The 21,008-nt window shown below is 39.9% G+C and overlaps 1 protein-coding gene across 3 annotated transcripts in view; it reads right to left on the reverse strand.

Annotated features, from left to right (window-relative positions):
• SLIT3 (slit guidance ligand 3) overlaps nt 1-21,008 on the reverse strand; it is a 474,748-nt gene that overhangs the window by 48,214 nt on the left and 405,526 nt on the right. For all 3 annotated transcript variants that reach the window (XM_052684870.1, XM_052684871.1, XM_052684872.1), the window contains 2 exons: nt 19,343-19,467; nt 4,063-4,160 (listed from right to left, as the gene is read on the reverse strand). In XM_052684870.1, the coding sequence (XP_052540830.1) occupies nt 4,063-4,160; nt 19,343-19,467 (223 nt within the window). The remainder of the gene's footprint in view (nt 1-4,062; nt 4,161-19,342; nt 19,468-21,008) is intronic.

Here is a 21,008-nt window from a genome sequence, read left to right on the forward strand (position 1 = left end):
TTATAGAGAGTCCTTACATTATTGCTTACGTATGATTCTTTATTTTGATTTGCATTCAGATGTGCCAAATATGAGGACTGAAATTAAATGATAAAACACACAGTTTGGGACCTGGATTGAACCATATGTTGAAAGAGTTGCAGTTTGGGACTGTTTGTATGTATTTTCCCAGAAAAAGCTTAGAAGAAAAATGAAGCTTGCAGAGTGACTGGGAGGTCATCAAACTCAAGTTCCAGCTGACCGAGAGAGAAAATTAATTCCAGAGACAATGATGAAAACTGTGTGCTGACTAAATAGTGAGGCACTGTGAGACAGCTTTTCATTTGGACCCTGGAAACAATGGAGCTATGGAAGAAAGAACCATTTCCTAAGACGCTGTGATCTAACCTCATAAAGATCCAATTCCCTTCCAGTTTAGGGATTCTGTTTTAGTGTTGTGCTCCCCTAAAAACAAAAAAAATAAATAAAATCTCACATCATAATTATTCTCTTGAAGGTGAAATACAACACATCAATTAATGACAACTCTTTGGGGACTAAACTTTTGGAGCTGCAGTACACTGACAATTTCATTCTATTCAATTTTTTTTCCAAACTGTCATGAATCTGTTTATTAAAAGAGGCATACACACAGTGTATCATGCTTAAAAACACACACACAAAAAAACAAAAAAACTTTTAAATACCAATGGTAAATTCTTTCAAGAATATTATAGCTTCTTACTAAAGAAGCTATCTACATCTGCATGCCAACAGAGTAGCCAGGAAGCACAACAGTTCTTGAACTAGGTAGAATTACCACTGGGCAGTTAATCTGTTCCAGGGTTTTACATTTATGAAGGAACTTAAAGTCTGGGAAAGCACTAAAGAAAATGCTCTGTACAATGGAGATCTTTATACGTGGAGAAAAGTTAAAATATACTGCAGAGGCTGTTTCCCAACACCGTAGGCAAGCAAAGATAAGCTGGCTGCCTGCAGCTAACTCCAAGGCAGAGCTGACAGCTCTGCCTCCTACATCAAAGTCCCAGTTTTAGGCATGCTAAATGAGCGTGACATGTCTGATTGACCATCTTGTTTTATCGGTCTCAAATAAGCACCTTTTTTTGGCAACCTTTTGTCACAGCAGACATAGATTAGATTAGAATGAGCAATGTAAAGAGAGGAAGAACTTCATGTTTCTAATCCCCTGAGTCACACAGTGCCTCTTAATTAATCTTTAATGCAGAAAAAAGACCCTATCTTAAAAGAAAAATATTAGAAAGAAAATATTGCAGATTTTAAAAAGTGCAAGAATACAAAGTGCCAAGAAAGACTGAAGAACTGCAGTTGAACCTGTGCTCTTTGGTTGCCCCAGCAGGACCCACTCCTGCAGCAGTCGCAGTGACCCAGTGCCCGGCTGCTGGAACCCTGGCAGGTCCTGGACACAGCGGGCGAGTCGGGCTGGAATCTCAGTCGTAACGACGAATTTCCTGTCTTTGCCTGGTGAACATCACCACCTCTGCACTACTTAAAAGGTAATTTTCTTGTCTAAAACTACAGAAACTTGAGAGTTAAACTGCTTGGCATTTCATAGGCAGGGAGTTTTGGCTTAAGTGTCCTTTTTAAAAGAGTAAAGATTTGACAAGTTTGGCAGCAGAGCTTGTGTATGAATGTATTTCCCTAGGGAAGAGAATATACAGAATATATAATTTCTTTTACAGGCCACACAACAGAAAAATCCAAGAAGGCCTCTCATGAAAATGTTTTTGACATCCACTTCCTCACAGCCTATAATCTAAGGCAACATTTTCCCATCTTGATGAACACAATTTATATGTGTGTAACTCCAGCTGCTGCCATCCGCTGGAGAAGAGATTTCCCAACAAAAAAAGAAAAGAAATATATATCTCAAAATGCTTCTTTTTTTTTCCCCCTTCACTGTTTCATCCCCACTTCACACCTTCTCTAAGACATGCCCAAGCCCCACACTCTGCTCTTCAGAGCAGCACGAGGCCAAGGATGCTTTAGTGGGTTGACTGCATTACAAACACGGTGAGGAACTACAGCAGTGCATAAGCTGAATATTCAATTTTATGAAGCAAGATTTTGACAAGATACGGTTTTATAGGTCTTTTATTAGACCAACTGAAACTATATAAATAACTGTAAAAGCAGAAATCTTCCCTACAAAGCCCCAAATGTCAAGCAGCACAACCACTCCTGCTGTTTCCCAAGGACCTTGAAACCTACGTCTTTTTCTGGAACAGAAGCAAAGACCCTGAAAATGGAAACTTAATGAGAAAAAAATCAGAAGCAGCTTTCATTTTGGGTCAATCAAAGCATTCTTTTTACTTTCTACCATAGCACGAAACAAAGCTAGACAAAAATCTGAACCAAAATACAAACTGAAGTTTTTTGCTCCAGTGTTACAGATACTATCAAATGCTTTACTGGCACATTTTTACTATCAGATATAATTTTGCAAAATGAGTACTGAGTGACATAATATGATGCAACTTTGCAATAGCACCATCTGCTGAAAATTGTCTAACCGCTATTACAGGAGGGTGACCCAAAGGGAACCTGAACTGAAGACCAACAGACCATTATTCCTCTGAACAGAAACTGAATCTGTACTCCAAATCCTGCTGGGGCTGCTAGCATCTTAATCAAAAAGAAGGATATTAGATTACCAGAGCAGGATACCGGTTTTCCCAAAACTAGAGGTGACCATTTCTGTGCTATGGACTGCAGAATCTCCTTTTCTCACCACCATGCACCAACACAACTCTATGCATGCATCTGTATCCAGGGGATGTGCTGCTCTGCTCACAGTTTTGACATAGCTGCTCAAAGAGGGTTGCCTTGATCCCACCTACAGGGCAAGACGGGAGCTCTTCTGTGCCTCGTTCCCATCCAAGGGATTTAGGAAATCAAAAAGAAGCCACAGTGCTTTGCTGGAAACATAAAATTTGTTGAGCCTTTAGATGGGGGCTGGATGGCGCATTTCCAGATCCCCCTATGCCCTTTCAGTCACTCAGTCTTACACCTGGTTCTGTCTATTTTCTGAGATAAGAGGATATGGGTTTGCTGACTTGGTTACCAAACTTGGTTAACCTCATCTGGAACAGCCATAATTACAGCTGAAAGCAAACTGGAACTAAAAATAAATAAATAAATAAAAAACCACTGGTGTGACTCCTGCTTACCCCATTTATAAACCTTGTATTACTGTGTCTCACTCCAGCTGTCATGAAGAGGAAGCAGTGCACAGGAGAAGACACAGCAGCAGCACGAGTAATGAATATATGCATTTAGAGATGAGACTTTCATATATTCTGTTGAAACATCATGGTGTAATTTTGCACATATTTTGAGCAAGAAATAGTACAAATATTGAGGAGGAAATCAATGAAGATTTGAAAAACGGCTTTTTGCAAGACAGTTTCTAGCAACTTCAATGACAACTAGTGGCCAAAACCTGAAATCTGTAATTTCATAGTGGTAAAACAGGACTTCAGGGTGCACAAATCTCCCATTAACTGCGTGAAAAATGTCTGGTTTCTCTTGGAGTCTCCCAATCTAAGCTACATTTTTCTTACAGGGGAAAACTGAAACCCATGATGTCCAGCTATAAAGGCTACTGTCTTGCAGGCATTATGCCCAACAAGATGTAGCAATCTCTTAATGTTTTTTAATTGTTTCTTTAAAGCCTGTTTGTCTACAAGATGCAGTATGAAAACATTTTGCATCTGGTTGTCAAGCAACAGATGCTTATTTTACGAATAGAAAAAGGGGTATGCATGAGTTTGATATGCCCTGAGGAAAATTAGCATACAGATAACACAATACAGATCAGGCAGACTGCTCAAAATAGCTCTTAGAGTATAACCCATTATGAGACAATAAGGAGATCTGTTTCAGAGGAAACAGTATGTCACCAATGAAACCAGATTAAATTTTTGGTCTGGCAGATAGAACTGTCACATGCAGCAGCTTTTACAAAGTACTCATTATACTTCATTAATGTAGTGTAGAAACACACTATTTTATCATCTTGCTTTAAATGAACTTTGTTACTACCTGAATCCATCTTTATTTGCCTCGGTGAGGTGGCAGGTCCCTCCATTCTGACATGGATTTTGAATGCAAGAATTAATGGGCACACTGCAGTCCCGACCCTATTTGAGAAAATTTAAAAGAAAAAAAGGTTAGTAAAATGCATGTCATCTGAATCACAACCTTTTGCTCCCTTACTCTACGTGTGACAGCACTTAAAGGAGAACTTCAGATATGTTCTTTACTGATGGGCAGATACATGTATCACTAAAATGAGGATCTGGGCAGGCATTTCTTCCAACCAATGGGACTAGCGGGTATCTTGGTGTCATTTAAGTTTCAAGATACTGGTTAACTCTTTCATTTTATTATTTTAAGGAAACAGCTGGTTTTGTCATTACTCTAGCCCATTTTAATCCCCAACATTAGTTACACTGAAAGGACTGAATCATGGCCAAAGGTAAGCAGAAGGCCACACACAGTCAGCACAGGACCACGTAATCAACCCTCATTTACCAAGTGCTCAGTTAAAAACTGTAACCGTACACCATACTCATTACTACACATTGTCAAAACTAAAAGAGGGAGATCCATTTTTATTCTGAGAGCTGAGTTTATCTACAGAACACACTGAATCCTGTTTGAGATATTAGCATTGAATCAGTCTCTTCTTAAAACTCGCCCTATAACATACATTATTTCCAACTGAACTTCACCAGCTTGGACAATATCCACTGCTGCCAACTGACTTTTTATTTGGCTTTTCAAAGCCTAGACATATTTATCCGATCATTATATTCTACTGATTAGAAAAAGCTATTTGTAAAATTGCCAAGTACATCAAAGAGGTTGTTCTTTCCTTTCATTTACTGTCACAGTAGGGTAGAATAGAGACACCTGAAAGTCTGACAGCACTCAAGGGATCTGTGCAATCACAAGAAGTTCAAGAGATCTCTGCTTTTTCTATCGAAGATCCCATTAGCAGTAGCCCTCTGCCAGCTCATCTACTGGAAAGCTGATAAATGATTGCAATCAAAATGAGAAAAATATCAAAGGAGACACACTCATTCAGTCAGTTTTGCTGGGGTTTTTGGCTTTGATTTAGGAACCACTATATATACTGTACTTCAGAAGAATAACAATGGTATATCTATCTGGAAATCCACACAGAGGGCAGATGTCAGCCCAGGACACCAATTCATAACAGCTGTAGCCTTCACTTATCAGTACCAAACACCACACTACCATTGCCCATCATCCTTGCTCACAACACTAATCAAAAGCCACTCCTTTCTCCACTGCCTTTGCAACAGCTTCCAACAGTTCCCTGACTTTGAATATCTGGTATGATGTACAGCAGGAGGGAGCACTAAAATAATTATTTCTGTAGTCTCAATTTTTGTAAGATTGCTGTGTTGTGGAAATGGAACGTGTCAATGCTTCAGCCATATACCTGCACCTGAGACCATCAACTGTGAGTACAGTTTTCATCTTTGAGGCTTCACTGCTCTCACTTGCTATATATCCATATTACAAATAGACAAATAGACAAGCCTAAAGCTGTACTTGACAGATATCTAACAGTGATTAGCTTGCCTCAGGATGGATACAGTGGGGTTAGAAAAGGCACAGAAAAGGAGTATAAAAATGTTTAAAAAGGTGGATATATAGGAGAATATACAACAAAGAACAGGACTTAGTCTGGAGAAAAAAAGCTGACGAGAATGCTATGACTGAGGTTTACAGAATAACAGAACTGGTAAATGCAGAATTTGTTACTCTCTCAGTACGCTCCACAGCAGAAGAGGAACAATGACTGATATTAAAAGATAAGCTTACTACAGATTAAAAAAAAAAAAGAAGTTTGCCAGACTATGAGCTTCTGGGAATTTTGTAAACACAAGACTGTAAAGTGAGATAGTATGAAAGCCATTAGACAAATCCATAGACAACAGATCCAAAATAGATATGGAAGGCAGTCAGCGGACATCGGCATCCCCAGTTGGACGATGGTGAGTAGTGGGGTAATTGGAAAGAAGTGCTGACCAAGCTTGTGTCCTTTCCATAGAAATCAAAACACGCTGCTGCCTGCACTACAGGCAGAGAGCGAGCTATAGTAAGCACACCACAGACCAGACTGGCATTTCTCATGTTATGACAAAGCTACTTGAAAGGCTTATTCCATTCTGAATAAGAAAAGGTTCCCTAACTTTGTTTCAAAACCCCCAGAGTGAAGACTGCTTGACTTACTGTATTTTAAGGGAATAGCTCTCCCATGAAAACCACAGTAGGATAAATTTGATCAGTTTGTCTATGGCTGAGCATCAGTTTGGGAATTCTTGCTCATCCCTTTGAGCCAAGACCAAGTAGGCTGGTCAAATCATACTAACAGGTCATAACTGGCCACTTCTCTCTTACACTACGCAGTGACCAGATGGAATTCTTGCTCAGCTCTTGATAGGTGCCCCTGTTTCCAATGACGTGTCCAGTCTGGGGGTGACAAACTGCTGGGACAGGGACTGTGCTGGTTCTGTGACAGCTCATTTTCCGTGCATGCTTTCTGTTCAGTATTATCATGGCAGCCATCTTGTCTCTGGAGCGCTCATTTTGAAATTGGTACAGCCTCATTAAGCCCCATAAAAACAACAAAACCACAACAGCCACTAAGCGTGAACCGTGAACTACTCTATAGAGTTCATTTGCTCAGGTCTGTCCACATACAGTGCCAGGCTCCCCATGTCGCATGCAGTTCAGCTCCCCAGATACTACTGAAATCTTTAGTATTCTGTTGGGCCAGTGTTCATACTGCCACTCACTGTGAGAAAAAATGCAATACACAGTAATTATACCTTTATCCAACTGCACAGAGGGGCTTTGTTACAGAAATGGTAGAAGAAACTGTATTTTCTGTGTCAACCACCACTTCCTCCCAGCACTCCCCAGAGAGATAAGCTTTGCATTTTAAAATTTGTGTAAATACAAAGAAACAGGGACATCCTTTTGCCTGGTTAAATCAGAAGAGAAACACTTCCGAACAACAACAGAAGTACCTGGCTAATCCCCCGCCTCACTGCAAGTTCATTCCCCAACTGCAGCCATGCAGGCTGCAGGCAAAGACCTTGCAGAGGAAGGTTCTGCTTCATTTGGACTGCATTTGCCAAGCAGCCTGTGCTTCTCCATTTGAAATCCCGAGCCCCCCAATGTCTCAGGGAAGATTTGGGAAGCGTCAAGGGAAGCTCACGCAGGTTTTATTTTGGCACCATCCGGCCCACAGCACTTGGCAGCCATGAGCCACGCAGCATTAGCCCTGATCTGCTGCCGCCCCGCTGCACCAGCGCCTGTGTCCGTCCATCTGTGTGTGCTAACTTCACTGAGCCATCCTCACAGAGCTGGAAGATGCAACCTTTTGTGTTTGTCAGATTGCATCCCTGAAGAACGGATCAGTTTACGATACTTCATTAACATCAGCCACTTCTGTTCCATATGAGCTCTCCACCATTAAGATATTAAATCCTTTGCAGATAAACGAAGCAAGAAGTAAAGCAGAAATCACAGCATTCATTTTTTTCTGAAGGTTAATAACGCAGTTGAACACTGTATAAAACAGTTCCCATCATTTCTGTGGTAGTTTTTCAGATTATCTTGAATATTCTGGTACAAATGTAATAATGTTAAAATGAGAGCAAGACATTTTCAGTCTCTCACTGACACGTGAAATTTGTGATGACTTGGACTAGGCTCTCATTTCTTTGTTGAACTTGGCTGAATTATTGGCCTCAAGCATCACAGAAACCAAACAGAATGTGTTGCTGAATCAGACTTAATTACAACACTAACTTGCTAGCTGGCTTTCGGAAAATTAAGAGTCTCTGAGTCAGTTTACTCACGCTAATAAATGAGCAAATGCCACCTAATCCTTCACTGAGGATCTTCTTCCCTCAGTTGATTTTATCAGTAGCACTTTGAGAGCCCACAAAACAACTGCAATTTCTCTAACACTGGAGATTATGATAACCAAAAGATTCCAAAGGCAGAGAATCTGCAGAAAAAATTGGTACTAATAAATCTATAGCACAGCAAGGCCATTCTGTTTCTGCATGAGACTGTCACTACTCATGAGAGCCCAAAGATATTTTAGAAACATCTTTCAAAGGAACAATGCAGTTCCCTAGTCTCAACTTACACAAAGGCCATTCTTCCTGGAAAAGTGGAATCACTGTCAAACATCACTTACATTAATTTATTTCTGCAGTGGAAAAAACACTTTGAAATACATTCCCTAGAAAGAAGTGTTCTTACAAATGAGAATATTGTATGTTTGCTTCAAGGCTGAAGAGCCTCTTAATAAAGCCTGAACCAGAAGTATAGGCACAGCCTGTGCTTCAAGGACAGGAAAGAAAACATGACTGCCTCAGCAATCCACAGCAAGAGGATGAAGGTCCCTCTGGGTGCAGTATTTTATTTCTCTCTAGAAATTAGCTTCTTAAGCTGTGATAAATTTTTATCTAATCTGATAGGAAAGCATCAGATCCAAAACACTTAATAGAATTCCTTTCACTTTTCATAAAAAAGGAAAGCATTGCGTGGTGAAACACAAGATTTCTGCCACTGAACAGAGACACAGATGTTCCAATTCCAGCTGACTTCTAAATTCTAAAGTACCTCAGCTGGTTCAGGCTGTAGCTGAGCTTCTCCAACTCTGCATTTTCAGTGAATGAGCACAGACTATCCACCATGCTTGAAAAGTGTCAGCTCTTTCATACTCAGCAGCAATTAGCCATACCGGGCACCAGTGTCTGTACAAGCTGTTGCTCGCTGCTGCTGTGCCAAATTCTGACCTTTACAAGTACCCAGTACTGGAAAATGTTACATCACGATCAGCAAAACACCCAAGAAGTAGCAGCAAAAGCTAATTGGGACCTCAGCAGAAAGAACAAAGGAGAACATGACCAAAAAGCACCTTGATACCATTTCAGTCAGGTGCAATGACTTCTTTAAAATTAATTTTCACGGCTGACAGCTCTGTGCAGGCTGAAATCTTCATTCAGACCTGAGCTCTGCCCACTCCAGAGTGATCCTTCACCCCTTCTAACAGCAGCCAGCACAGAGCAGAGGCAGCAGCACAGCGTGCCACAGGCGTGGGGCAGAAGCTCCCTGGAACTGAAGGCTCTTGCTGCTGGCTGCACTACAAACATGATGCAGTCCAGGAAGGAGACACCCACAAGTGGACACAAGGCTACCTGGCTGCTGCCATCTGAGAATAGGGACACTTCTTTGCAGGTAATGACAGCCTTGTTCAATGGTTTCGATGTTTTAAAGCATGCTGGAAAAAGAACTGTAGAAGAAAAAATACTGGAATTCATTTAAGTTGTTAACAGTGTAGAGTGTTATTTAGATGGTATAAGCAGAGAGCGGATGGCAGCATTCACGTGTTTAGACTTAGACTTAGTGCTAGACTAAGACCAAATAGCTAATAGAGACTCCAAACGAAGCAGCAGGACATTTTCACAAACAACTGAAGTACCATGCTCAAGGTACGGCTAAAAGTTTTAGGGAAAGAAATAATAAAAAATGACCAGCTACAAAGATACTGTATGCCAAACCTAATCCCTTACATTCCTACCCAACTCTGTCATGCAAACATTAATACACGTGTCCAATTGGTGTCCTGGACAAAAGCTAACAAGTACTCATTAACTGAAGGGAAAAGATAACATAAATGTGCCTCATGAGGGGCTTAAAAGGAAAATTCACAGAAGATAAACTGAGATGTACAGCATCTTCTATGAGTGTGCATTCAGAAACGCTATTTAAACTTGAAGAATCTCCTCGCTTTAAAATGTTAACCTCTTAATATTGTGAATATTGTGAAAAAGAATGGACACATAGCCACATACATGGCTTCGTTCTGCTTTAACAGAGCCTGAAAAGTTTGAAGTTTAAACTTTAATTACTTACATTGACCGTTTGAGTATTGAAATGACATCTGCATAGGTCAGTGGGACTTGTTCAGACATCCAGACCTACACAGGTCTAATAGCAGAACGAGGGGCTAAGTGTGGTATGTAAGCAAGGCTTGATTCCTGGTGCTTTGTATAAAAGAACGAGGTGAAACGCAATTAGAGGAGAGAGGGGAGAACACTCAGAAACAGTAGGAGACACAGACACCAAAAAAATTCAGTTTAAAATCTAGAATAGCTTTTTGACTTGAATTTTGCTTCTTTCATGCTTAAGAAAGTGAGAATTGAAATAAAAGGCTCTCTTGAAGTTATGGCATTCAGCTATATAATAAGGTACAAACTTATGCTACAGTCTTTATCTAGTGGCATCTTTAACTGTATTTTAGGAAGGACTCAGCACTGGGATTCACACTATTGCCATTTTAGCAATGAAACCATTTGGATCTGATTCCTAATTGATTTCACTAAAATAAAGATATACGTAGACATTACACGGTGATAATCTGCATACAGTAGTGTGAAGTTCTTCAACTGATCCAGGTGGTACTGTTTCCTTATTTGTGCTCTCCCTGGCTGAGAATGTAATGGCTAAGCCTCAATCTGGAAAAGATGCAGATGACGCTCATTGGCAAGGTCAAGCAGCTACAAGAGCTGGCAGGGTGTATGTTAGGTCCATCTGCTTAGGCACATATACAAATTATTTGGCAAAACACGGGTAATATCACAGTAATTTTGGATCAGACTGCTCTTAGATTGCCAGGTGGAAGTAGAAAGATTTTGATCATCTGTTGTTTGCAGAGAGGTTACGACTCTCCTTTCTGAATGCAGACCTTGCTACAGACATCCACCCCGCAGATGCCTCTAGCTTAGCATACTCACAGTGGTTATGAATTTACTATTTCTCTGTATTCTTCTGTCACAATAGGGTAATAAAAATGCCCCTTCTTGCATTTGCTGTTTCCAAGTCAATCAATTTAACTTGAAAAATTAATACATTTCTGATCGTGAAAAAAAAAATTAAAATGAATTTGAATTTATTTACACAATTATTTTTTTCCTAAATTCATTACTGTTTCTGTACAGCTAATCCTACACATTGACACAGAAACATGACAAATCCAAACACTGTCTGCAAGCATTGTGAAAAACAGCATTTGCTACATTATACTGAAGTTAGATAATAAAAGAGATACTGATATTACTTTTGTTGCTGCATCCCCCACCATTTGGCTGATTTAACTGCCTCTGAAAACTTTCCCAGCATTAATATCTGAAGTAAATATACAGATAATGGTTACTTATATTCCATCATCCTCAGCACTGTATAGTTATCATCTTTGCCAGTCTAGCTTCATCTGGCACCTGATTAAACAATTGGGCATGGCAACAGCACTTCTTAGTGACTTCCTTGTCCTTGTTAATAAATCACAATTGTCAATTTATAGCAAATTAGGCGAACTCTGCTCTCTTAAGCCTCATTTTATTTAAATCAGTAAGATTTATGATCCTCCAGAATATAATACACTTCCCATTACCTCAGTAGCTAGTAATTGAGAGTATGTCTGTCAAAGTCAAAGTGCAAGGATTCATCATATTATTTTTTAAAAGCTCTGGCTCTCCTCTGAAAATTACAAATGCTCATTCTCAGTGGACATCTGAGGTTTACTTTGCAAATTTTGATGTAAATTCTGATTGTCCTTCTAAATCTCTCCTAACGTTGACATTTGGGTTTCAATGGTCTTTTGGGTTTTCAATCAATGACAAAAGATGTGTCATCAATCTATCACAGAGCTGATTCACATAGCACATATCTGAACTTAGTCCAGAGGTATAAAACTGGATGGAGCAGGTGCTCCAGAGCTTCCAAGGTTGATAGATCAGCTCTGTCTGATGCAGATCACTGTGTGAACATGAAGAAGAGAATGATCAACACTGAAAATCTGTGCACACGCATGAAAGAGAACAATGTTTTCAGTACCCTTAGAAAACCAAAAGGCCAATTTATTTTACAACACTTTGCAGTGACAATAAAATCCTTCTTCTCAGGCTATCAAAAGCCAGTGAACATGAACACTGGATATAGAGCTATAAAAACCAAGCATTTGTATAGAAAACACAGTCCATATTAATAAGAAATAGGGAACTAAAGAAAATGCAGTAATTGTATTTTAAACTTGTTACTCAAGGCAACGGACCTGTGCTTAACTTCTAAGAAACTGAATACAGAACGTGTCTGAGAGATGAGGAGCACATCACATGCAGAAACTCAAGGAAACCTACATTGAGGAAGGGCCCATGTGATTAAAATACCTCCCCAAACCACTCAGTAAATTTCTGAAATAAAGAAAGATAATTGAAGAGCCACAGTCACATAGTGAAACCACCAGCAAAGATTTCTGCTGTCTTTTCAGGATGCAGCATTTTGGCGTGGGACAATTCTGTAGTGGTATTTCAGTATGAGACCTTTTATTTCTGTAATCTGTTTTGCTTGTGAAATCTGTGTAAGGCTTCCCCTACAAGGAATGCCCATCCACAAGTACCAGCAACCCTGTCTGGAATAAACCAAACCATAAATCAAATTATGACAATGGACTGAACTAATGCTAACAGAGAGAAGAAAATGTTTTCTAACGCAAACAAATATGCAAACAATTTTTTTTCAGATAACTAAAGAAATCAAACACACCCACCATGGAAATGAGAGTATCACGTCTAGCACATACCCCAAAGGCTTTCAGAAGCGCAGGGAAGGAACTCCCAGGCTGCAGGGATAATTGCTGCCCTGCACTGGCTGGAAGGAACCGAGAGCACACAGTTCTGTGCTGACTTTAGCAGCAGCAGCACACTTACCCCTACACAGAAATCATTCTCTAGCTAGTCTGGTATTTATATCATTTCAATTAACAAGAAAGAGTTTACTCTTACATTATAAAGAAAGTTTTCTTTTCATCTTTGCCTGCTTACAGGAATTCCACCAATCCCATCATTCCCAAAGGGCAAGCAGTCTGGCAGGGCAACCTCTGTTCATGTTCTCTGGAAACAAAAGAAACCCAAAGGGCTCATCCTTACTATGGCCAACCTCAAGAAAGCCTAAAGGATGACAGGTGGCAGACAATCACAGGGAAATCCAACAGTAAGGATTTTCAGCTGTGACCAACTACTTCAACTGATTCAATTACGTGGAAAAATTGTGGGATGCTGAAGATCAAGAGCTGGTTCAAGAGACCTTGATTAAGCAAAGTTATAGGAACCAGTAATCACCTGAATGACAGGCAAGCCACAGGAGAGGAAAAACTGTTATTTAGTGTAACAGGACCAGGCAAACATAAGAAGAGCCTAAAATCTAGCCTAAAAGCCAATAAAAAGTTCTGTACCCTGGGAAAAGATTAACTGAAAGCTTGGTCTCTCATGATATTTTGTACTACATCAAAAAAGCAATAGTAAAAACAAAGTGGGAGGAATAGTCCTCACTGCCAAGGGAATGAAAATGATGATGCCCACTGGTGGGTATGGCTTACAATTCAGCTTAACTTCACTGCTTAGCTCCTTCTCCTGAATAAGCAAAGGAAATGCCTGAAGCTGCTCAACATCTGCTTTCTTGCTGCCCTAACACAAATGGAAATACTTCTTTAGAGTTGGCTTTATTATTAAGAGCCCTCATTAGGGCATGCCAGAATGCATTATTACATTTTTTACGGGGTTTGCGGTGGGTGTAAGCATGCCTCGCCGCCTTCAGCCAGGCAGTAATCCCTCCTTAAGCCTTTCATTTTTATGCTCTTCTGGATGCATATCTGCATATCTCCATTCTCTTTAAACCTACTAAAATAGCAAGGGCAAACAGAAAGAAACACAAGTCTGATGCACAGCAAGTTTTAAGGAGGAAGCACACAGGAAAATACTGCTATTTCTGCTGTTTTTCCCCCCATACCCCCAGGGAGCATTAGATGAGATTACAGCCACCCACTGCTGACACTGGTCCTTGCCCTGAAAATTCATACATAAACACAGGTCTACTCATTTTACATGGCCACCCATTGCCTCACATCCCCAAGGGCTTCCTGCATTATTTTACTAAGACTGAAAAATGCTTCTTCAACATTCGTTAGGAAGTATTTTAAATATGGTTTGAACAAACAAATAAAAAGCAGAATACCTCAGATCACACAAACACACGCTCCTGGTGAAATTATCACAATGAGAGTTCAACGCAGAATCAGCTCACAAAAACAGTATTGTGCCATGTTGATTTCTTCATATGAAAACTTGGCACTGAGCTTACATTCCTACGTCTGTCCTCCCAGCCCTGACATTGGGAAATAAGAAAGCCAGGACTGAGCAATACGTGAAGGCAAAGATGTTTGCTCTCCCATCCCACATGGATGAGGGCAGGCTGGTTTATGAGTTCCTTCCAATTTTCCTTTCATATGCAATTGCAACTCGTGGTTTTTAATCTGTGCACTGAATGATGTATATGGGGAGTTATATGACAATAGCTCCAAAGAAACAAAAGCAAGAAGATACATTTCCAAGCAGTGTTAGCCTAACAAACAAGGGCTGACATGGACTCTCACACAGCTGGCATGCATCAGTAGCCAAACCCTCCACTCAGTTAGTTTCATAGAACCCCAACCAAATCAGCATTACTGAGAAACTGGCCCGCTGGAAAAAACTTGCACTGCCTCAGCCTTGTGGTGTAAGAGCTTCCCAGAACAGCCGGACATGAAATAAAATATGATATCTACATTTTAAAACCCATTCTATGTTATTACTAAAACAATCATTATCCTTGGTCTCCAAGAGGTTATTCACATAACGTCAACAGGGTGAAGAACAAGTACAGCAAACTTTGCTTGCCCACGCTCCAAGCAAATGCAGGACATGTGCACCCTCAAGAGAGAATGACACGGCCAGAGCAGCACTGAGCCCATGCTAATAATATGAGAGGTCTGCAATGATGTTATCTACCTATCAGCCCTGTGCTGAGCAGTCAGAGCTTCTGCCTGGCTACATCTGTCTGCTGGCACCTCAGTCTTATCTGCGTACAACATGTGACAGACACAAATCTCACATATCCTACAGACACTCTTCTGCTCTGAGATTCTCAATTTCTAACCCTGTTTTCAGGGACAAAATCTTGGCGCGGAGGGTTGGAGGGAAGAAGAGCCAAATTCCTAGCAGAAGTTTGGAGCCAGCTTCCTCACTATCATTCTGGCTTCGCTGTAATGCCTCCCACCACAAGAGTCTGGCTGCAAAGCATATTGTCTCTCCAAAGCCCAAGAGCTTTACCCAGAATTTTTCCAATTGTATCTGTCACTCTGGATGACTGGAGAAATTGGTTGAACCCTCAGGATACTGCAGTGCTGCTTGAGAAGCCAGGACACTGGCTGAACTCACCAAGGAAGAGAGCTGGGTGAAATTTACATCAGCTCTACCACAGACACACCAGCATCTGTTGCCCAAAGTGTGGACCATGTGAAATACTGATTTTACGTCTCCTCACTTTCCATTTCAGACAGCTGTCAGCAATACCAGAACCCAGAGATGACAAAAATCTCTGCATCCCAGCAGCTCAGGCTCCCATTTATCTGAGTAACCAAAGAGGCTGTGGCAATGCCTGGGTAGGCAATTCATGGCATGTTCCACGTTGACAAAGTTTTTTCATTTCAGATAAAACACAGATGTATTTTTAACTCTCATTCCCCATTTCTTCTAATAATTCTATCTTGAAGAATGGAAACATCTTTCCTTCATTTGTTGTTACCAACGTTTTAAGAAAATAAGTGTGAAAAACATAAAAACCAGCCTCTCCACCAAAATAATAGTTAAAAAAAAACACAAAAACAACAAAACAACAAACCCAAAGAGTATTTCCTGAGTACAGTGGCAAAGCACTACATTTGTTTTGCTCACCTTAGGTTTTACTATAGCTATTCAAGTAAATCCTTTCTCAGTGGCTTATTGATTGCAGGTTTGATTACTCCGTTGAATTCTGACATGCATATACTTGACAATATCAGTGAAGTTACAGAAAAACTACATGCTGTAGGATAATGAATTAGCACAGTGCTGCTATCTATTCACCAGCTGCACACATACACTCATGGTGCAGATGGCCAGCAGAATTCAAAGCAAAAGCAAGCTTCACTTCTCCACTTGTAATCATACTACACAATCTAAACCACACACATTATTTAAATAATCATTCAAAGAATGCTATGGAGAGAAAAAAAAAAACAAACAACACAACACTGGATAATTACACCTACACCTGCGTTTAATCTGAAAACACAGGTTTGGTAACACAAACAGATGTTTCCTGCCAGAGCACCCCGGGGCTCCAGGTGGCATAGCCCACACTCACCTTATCTGGCACTCTCCTACTAGCTGTGGGGCTCTGTCCCGAAAGGAGAACTGCAAAAACACTGTTCAACCATGGCTTATCTATAGCCAGCACCATTTCTAAGAAAGCAGACATTTCCTTCTGTCCTCATCAGATGGAACCACCTGGCCACTGGACTCTCAGCTCCTCATCAGTTACCTCCCTTTGACTCACACCTATCACAGGCAGCATTAAACAGTGCTACAAGCCCCATAAAGTATGCATTCAGTAGGAAAAACATTTTTGTGCTCATGAAAAGTAAGAGATCAGACCATCTTCGGTGTAATAGTAAAAAAAAACTGCACTGTCCAATTTGCTATCCCAGTAAATGGCTGAAGTTCCTGACCCCATCAAGCACTCGTTTGGTATCTGATTGCTCGAGCTGCTTACTGCTAGCTGGCCAACTGTTTTTTTTCTGAAGGCTTGTATGAGGATAGGAACCCCAGAGAACAGTCTGTAGCTATCTATCCCTTCCCAGAGAACATTTAAAGCCTTTATCTTATTTGAATGAGTTTACATTTGGAAAAAAGAAAAAAAAAGGTGGGTTTTTCACATTATTGATATAAACTCCTCCGCACAGGATTTTTTAAAAGTCTACATCAAACAAGGAAAAACAAATGCTGAGAGGGCAGATTTAGGGCAATTTATCAAGGTTTGGGAAATGGCTTCCAGATGGAGAGAGTTGTTTGCTGCTGGCTGGTGAGAAGGAAGCAAGGTATTGTTATTGAATTAGCATGAATCTCTGGTGGAGAACTGCGTGGTAGATAGAGTGCTCCTTTCATATGGTTTGCATTTGGACCTGTCAGATTTCATTTTTACTCAAAAACCTGTGGTAAAGACAAAGAGTTCATTTCTGCTTATTAAATTTCCCCTGATTCTCCCCATGCTGTTATCCAGTCTCTATTTTTAAACTCTATGCTAAGTGCCATGCCTGGGTCTGTTTGCTCCATGCCATGCTTGGATGATAACCTGGTGCTTACAAACACACAAGTGGTTTTGGGTTTTGCATTCACACACTGCACGTCACCTAAGAAAGTGCATGAGAGAGGAGAAAAGTTGGATGCCCTATGAGATGTTTAAACCGAGTTCAAGAGTTTATCAAAACCTTTCTAAGTAAAATGATGTACTGAGGTCTAATGTACATTAGAAAATTACTACTAATAAAACTGGAAGATTATTCTTGATTATTCTTTGCCAATAAATCCTTCCTTTATAAACATGTCTTCTATTAATACAAACGCATGTATACTAGTGGATTTGCTAATACAAGAATACATAAAACAGATAAAATAAGGGCAAAGGAAAGATATTCTCCTAACCAACACAATTCTACTCTGAATAACCCTAGCATCTCTTCCAGCATGTGTGCATTACAGAGTAAGAGATAAACAAAGATTTATGTATTTTCCTGATAGCTTAGAAAACTTACTTTTGAAGTTATCCTAGGAGTCGCTTAGCCGCATATGAAGAATTTAACCTAGTGCATGTTAAACACCAGATCAGAATGACCATTAATCTGTTAACCTCCGGAGATTAAACAGACACAGCTTCCCCATCATAAAGACAAATCAATTGTTACTGACTAGATAGTTTTAGATAAATGAATGTTTGACAATGTGGTCTTTTAATGTCCTGGAGAAACTTCAGGTTGACATGCCAATAGGTAGAAGGATTTTTAAGGAGAGGAAATTATCAATGGATTTTTCATTTTAAGGGAATTTGTATTTTCTTGAGTACTAGACATGGGGGCATTAGAATGAAAAAGCAATGAGCTTTACATCTTCTCTCATCCAGTGTTTCAGGGATTCACCACAATGAGTCTATGATCAGCAATGTACCCTGAGTAGATACAGAAGGGAGATGGTGATATCATCAGCTCCAACTAATTCCCAAATCCTACTTGGAATGTCCGCCAAGGTATCTGTCCCTGCTTTCCTTATATATGTCTGGTTATGACCTTTCTTTTCTATAGTTCTCATTACTCTGTTTTATGAACATCTGCTTTAACTAACCAAGACTCTGTAAGAAATATCCAATAAGGTACATAAAATCACAGTTTACAAGATGCAACTACTTCTCTGCCCATAACATCCCATCTAGAGCCTGTGAACAATCATATGCCTTGTTTATTACTTACATTTAATCCCTCAGCTTCTTACTATAGAGCTAGGTTTCCAGAGTAATCAATTCTGAAAAAAATTTTTGGTAGCCTTAAGCTCTCATGGTGCAGTGTTAACAAAGGGATTTATGTATCACTACTGAAGGAATGGCATTACTCAATGATGTAGTTTTCCAATTTTCGTATCTGTTATCTAGAAACAGACACTGCACACTCACAACAGTACGTCTACAGAATTCCACCTACAGAATTCTACATTTTCAGATCACTCTACACACAGTACTCAGAAGTCAGAGACAGTTGAGCTTGTAGCAACATCTCTGATCAATTACCACTTTACTGCTAATCAGTCTGTGTGAGATGGATGCAAGCTAGCAAGTAGCCCACCCTGTTATTGTGGATGAAACTGTCCTCGATTCTTATCTGAACTGCATTCCCTTTAGCATGGCAGCCTATGAAACAGCTATCTTGGTGTTCACAAATAAAGAAAAGGAAGATAAAATCAACTGGCCATTTCATATGGATGTCTACATCACAGAACCAGAGAATGCCCAAGGTTGGAAGGAACCCCTGGAGATCATGTAGTCATGCTCAAAGTAAGGTCAGCTAGAGCATGTTGGCCATGGTACATCTGTACAGTCATAGCACAAGGAGAAAGAAATGCCTTTCCCGTTACACAGGATAAAAATCTGGAGAACAGTTGAAAGGTCACACACAATCTGTTTGAATAAGGCATCCGTCGAACTAAGTTGTCTGTACAATTGACTTCTCATGGTACAACAATTAGAAAGCAGAAGGGATGAAGAATACTTTATTGCTTTTCATGTAGTTCACTTGTAGTCATACCTTGAAGCCAAAAGGGCAGGTGCACTGATAGAACTCCACTGGATCGTTGCTGCATGTCCCGTTGTTCTTACATGGATTGGAGAGGCAGGGGTTACACTTGGACGCAACACTGATATCTGCTGGCTCTGGAAGGGCAAAATACAGTGTATTAAGAGAGAACTGGATTACAAAATTAATACTTTCCATGCTCACATTTTTCCCTAATGTAGCATTCACCCTGTATTGGTACACATGCACATGCTATGGGTGCAACGTTACACAACAGCATGAGGGATTCTCAGGGATTATGAAGATTTTAAGTACTTAAATCAAGAGCTGGGTAACTTTCAACATTGCTTATATTCTCCTGCACATGGAAACATCAGCTCTGAAAAAACACACTGGAAATCTCCAGAGAATGGGATTATATATATATGGCTTTCAGCAATTCTTCCTTCTCTTAGTGCTGGAAATTCTGCAACAGCAATCCCTAGGGAACTATAACATGTCGTTTCTATGGCTGGTAACAAGAATAAAAGTGCAGATGCAACAGTAGAAATGAAAAACATGCGTAAGAAAGATTCAGTTAGAAGCTTATGGGACTGTTTAGGTGCAAAGTCTTCTACCATCCTTAGTTTTAATAGAGTTTAAAACTTATTTTCCTCCTGTTCCAACCGGAAGAAAGATCACCAACATTCAGACACCTTGGCAAAGTGCAACAATGTTAAACACACAAATCTGTAAATGCATGCTGGTAAATATGCATGTCCATTTTTTAAACTCGTAATAAGCCATACTTTTTAAGAGATTGGTGATACTTGTGCACAAGCAGGAAGCTGAACACAGACCAAAACAATATCAAATAATTTGGAATGCTAAATCAACAAATATTTTGTTGTTGATATCTTACAGAAAGTTAATTCATACTGCTAAGTTTATGGTTAAGAAAATGGTGATTTTTTAGTGGCTAAATTTCAAATATTAATGAGTTAACAGCTTTTACACATAAAAAATAAAGCTGAGCATTTCAAAGGGGCTTCAATTATATTTGACAGTAAAGGACCTAACATAACTTTACCTCATTTTTAAGGTAATACATTTTAAAATCTCTTAAAATTAATCCCATGTGATCCAGAGTGGACACAGGCCTTCTGTTACTGAATGATAAGAGATAAGCAGGAGGAAGTTGTGATGCATCCTCAAAGTGGAGAATATAAGCTTACATCCGACATTAGAGAGCAGGTAGAGCTGTAGAGGGCTACAAAGATCAAAGATGAAAAGATCTCCCTTTCAGTCAGGAATTTGCTTTGGGCTGTCCTCTGTGAGATGCAAACCCACATTATTCACTTTGAGTACCTACACGGGGTTAAGAACATCAGAGAAATCAGTACCAAGGAGTCTCAGCTGAAAAGTGCCTGCTGTATAAAGGCTATATCCTGATCTCATAATGATGGCAGGGTCAACATGGCTAATAAAAGCAGCACAGTTAATTGCAGAGCAAAATGCATCATAATATAAAAATAAACAAGAAGTAACAAATCCAAAAAATGAAAAAAAAAAAAGTTTGTTGTCTTCCTCTTCTACCTTTGGGTTGTTTTATGTCTAACTAAATGTCGTGCATTTTTAACTTGGAGTTAGAACAAGAAGAGGAAATAGCATTTGGATTTCTGACACTGTTGGCGAAGTG

This window comes from Tympanuchus pallidicinctus, unplaced genomic scaffold (assembly GCF_026119805.1).
Source record: "Tympanuchus pallidicinctus isolate F22 unplaced genomic scaffold, pur_lepc_1.0 scaffold21, whole genome shotgun sequence".
In the NCBI taxonomy this organism is placed as follows: domain Eukaryota; kingdom Metazoa; phylum Chordata; class Aves; order Galliformes; family Phasianidae; genus Tympanuchus; species Tympanuchus pallidicinctus.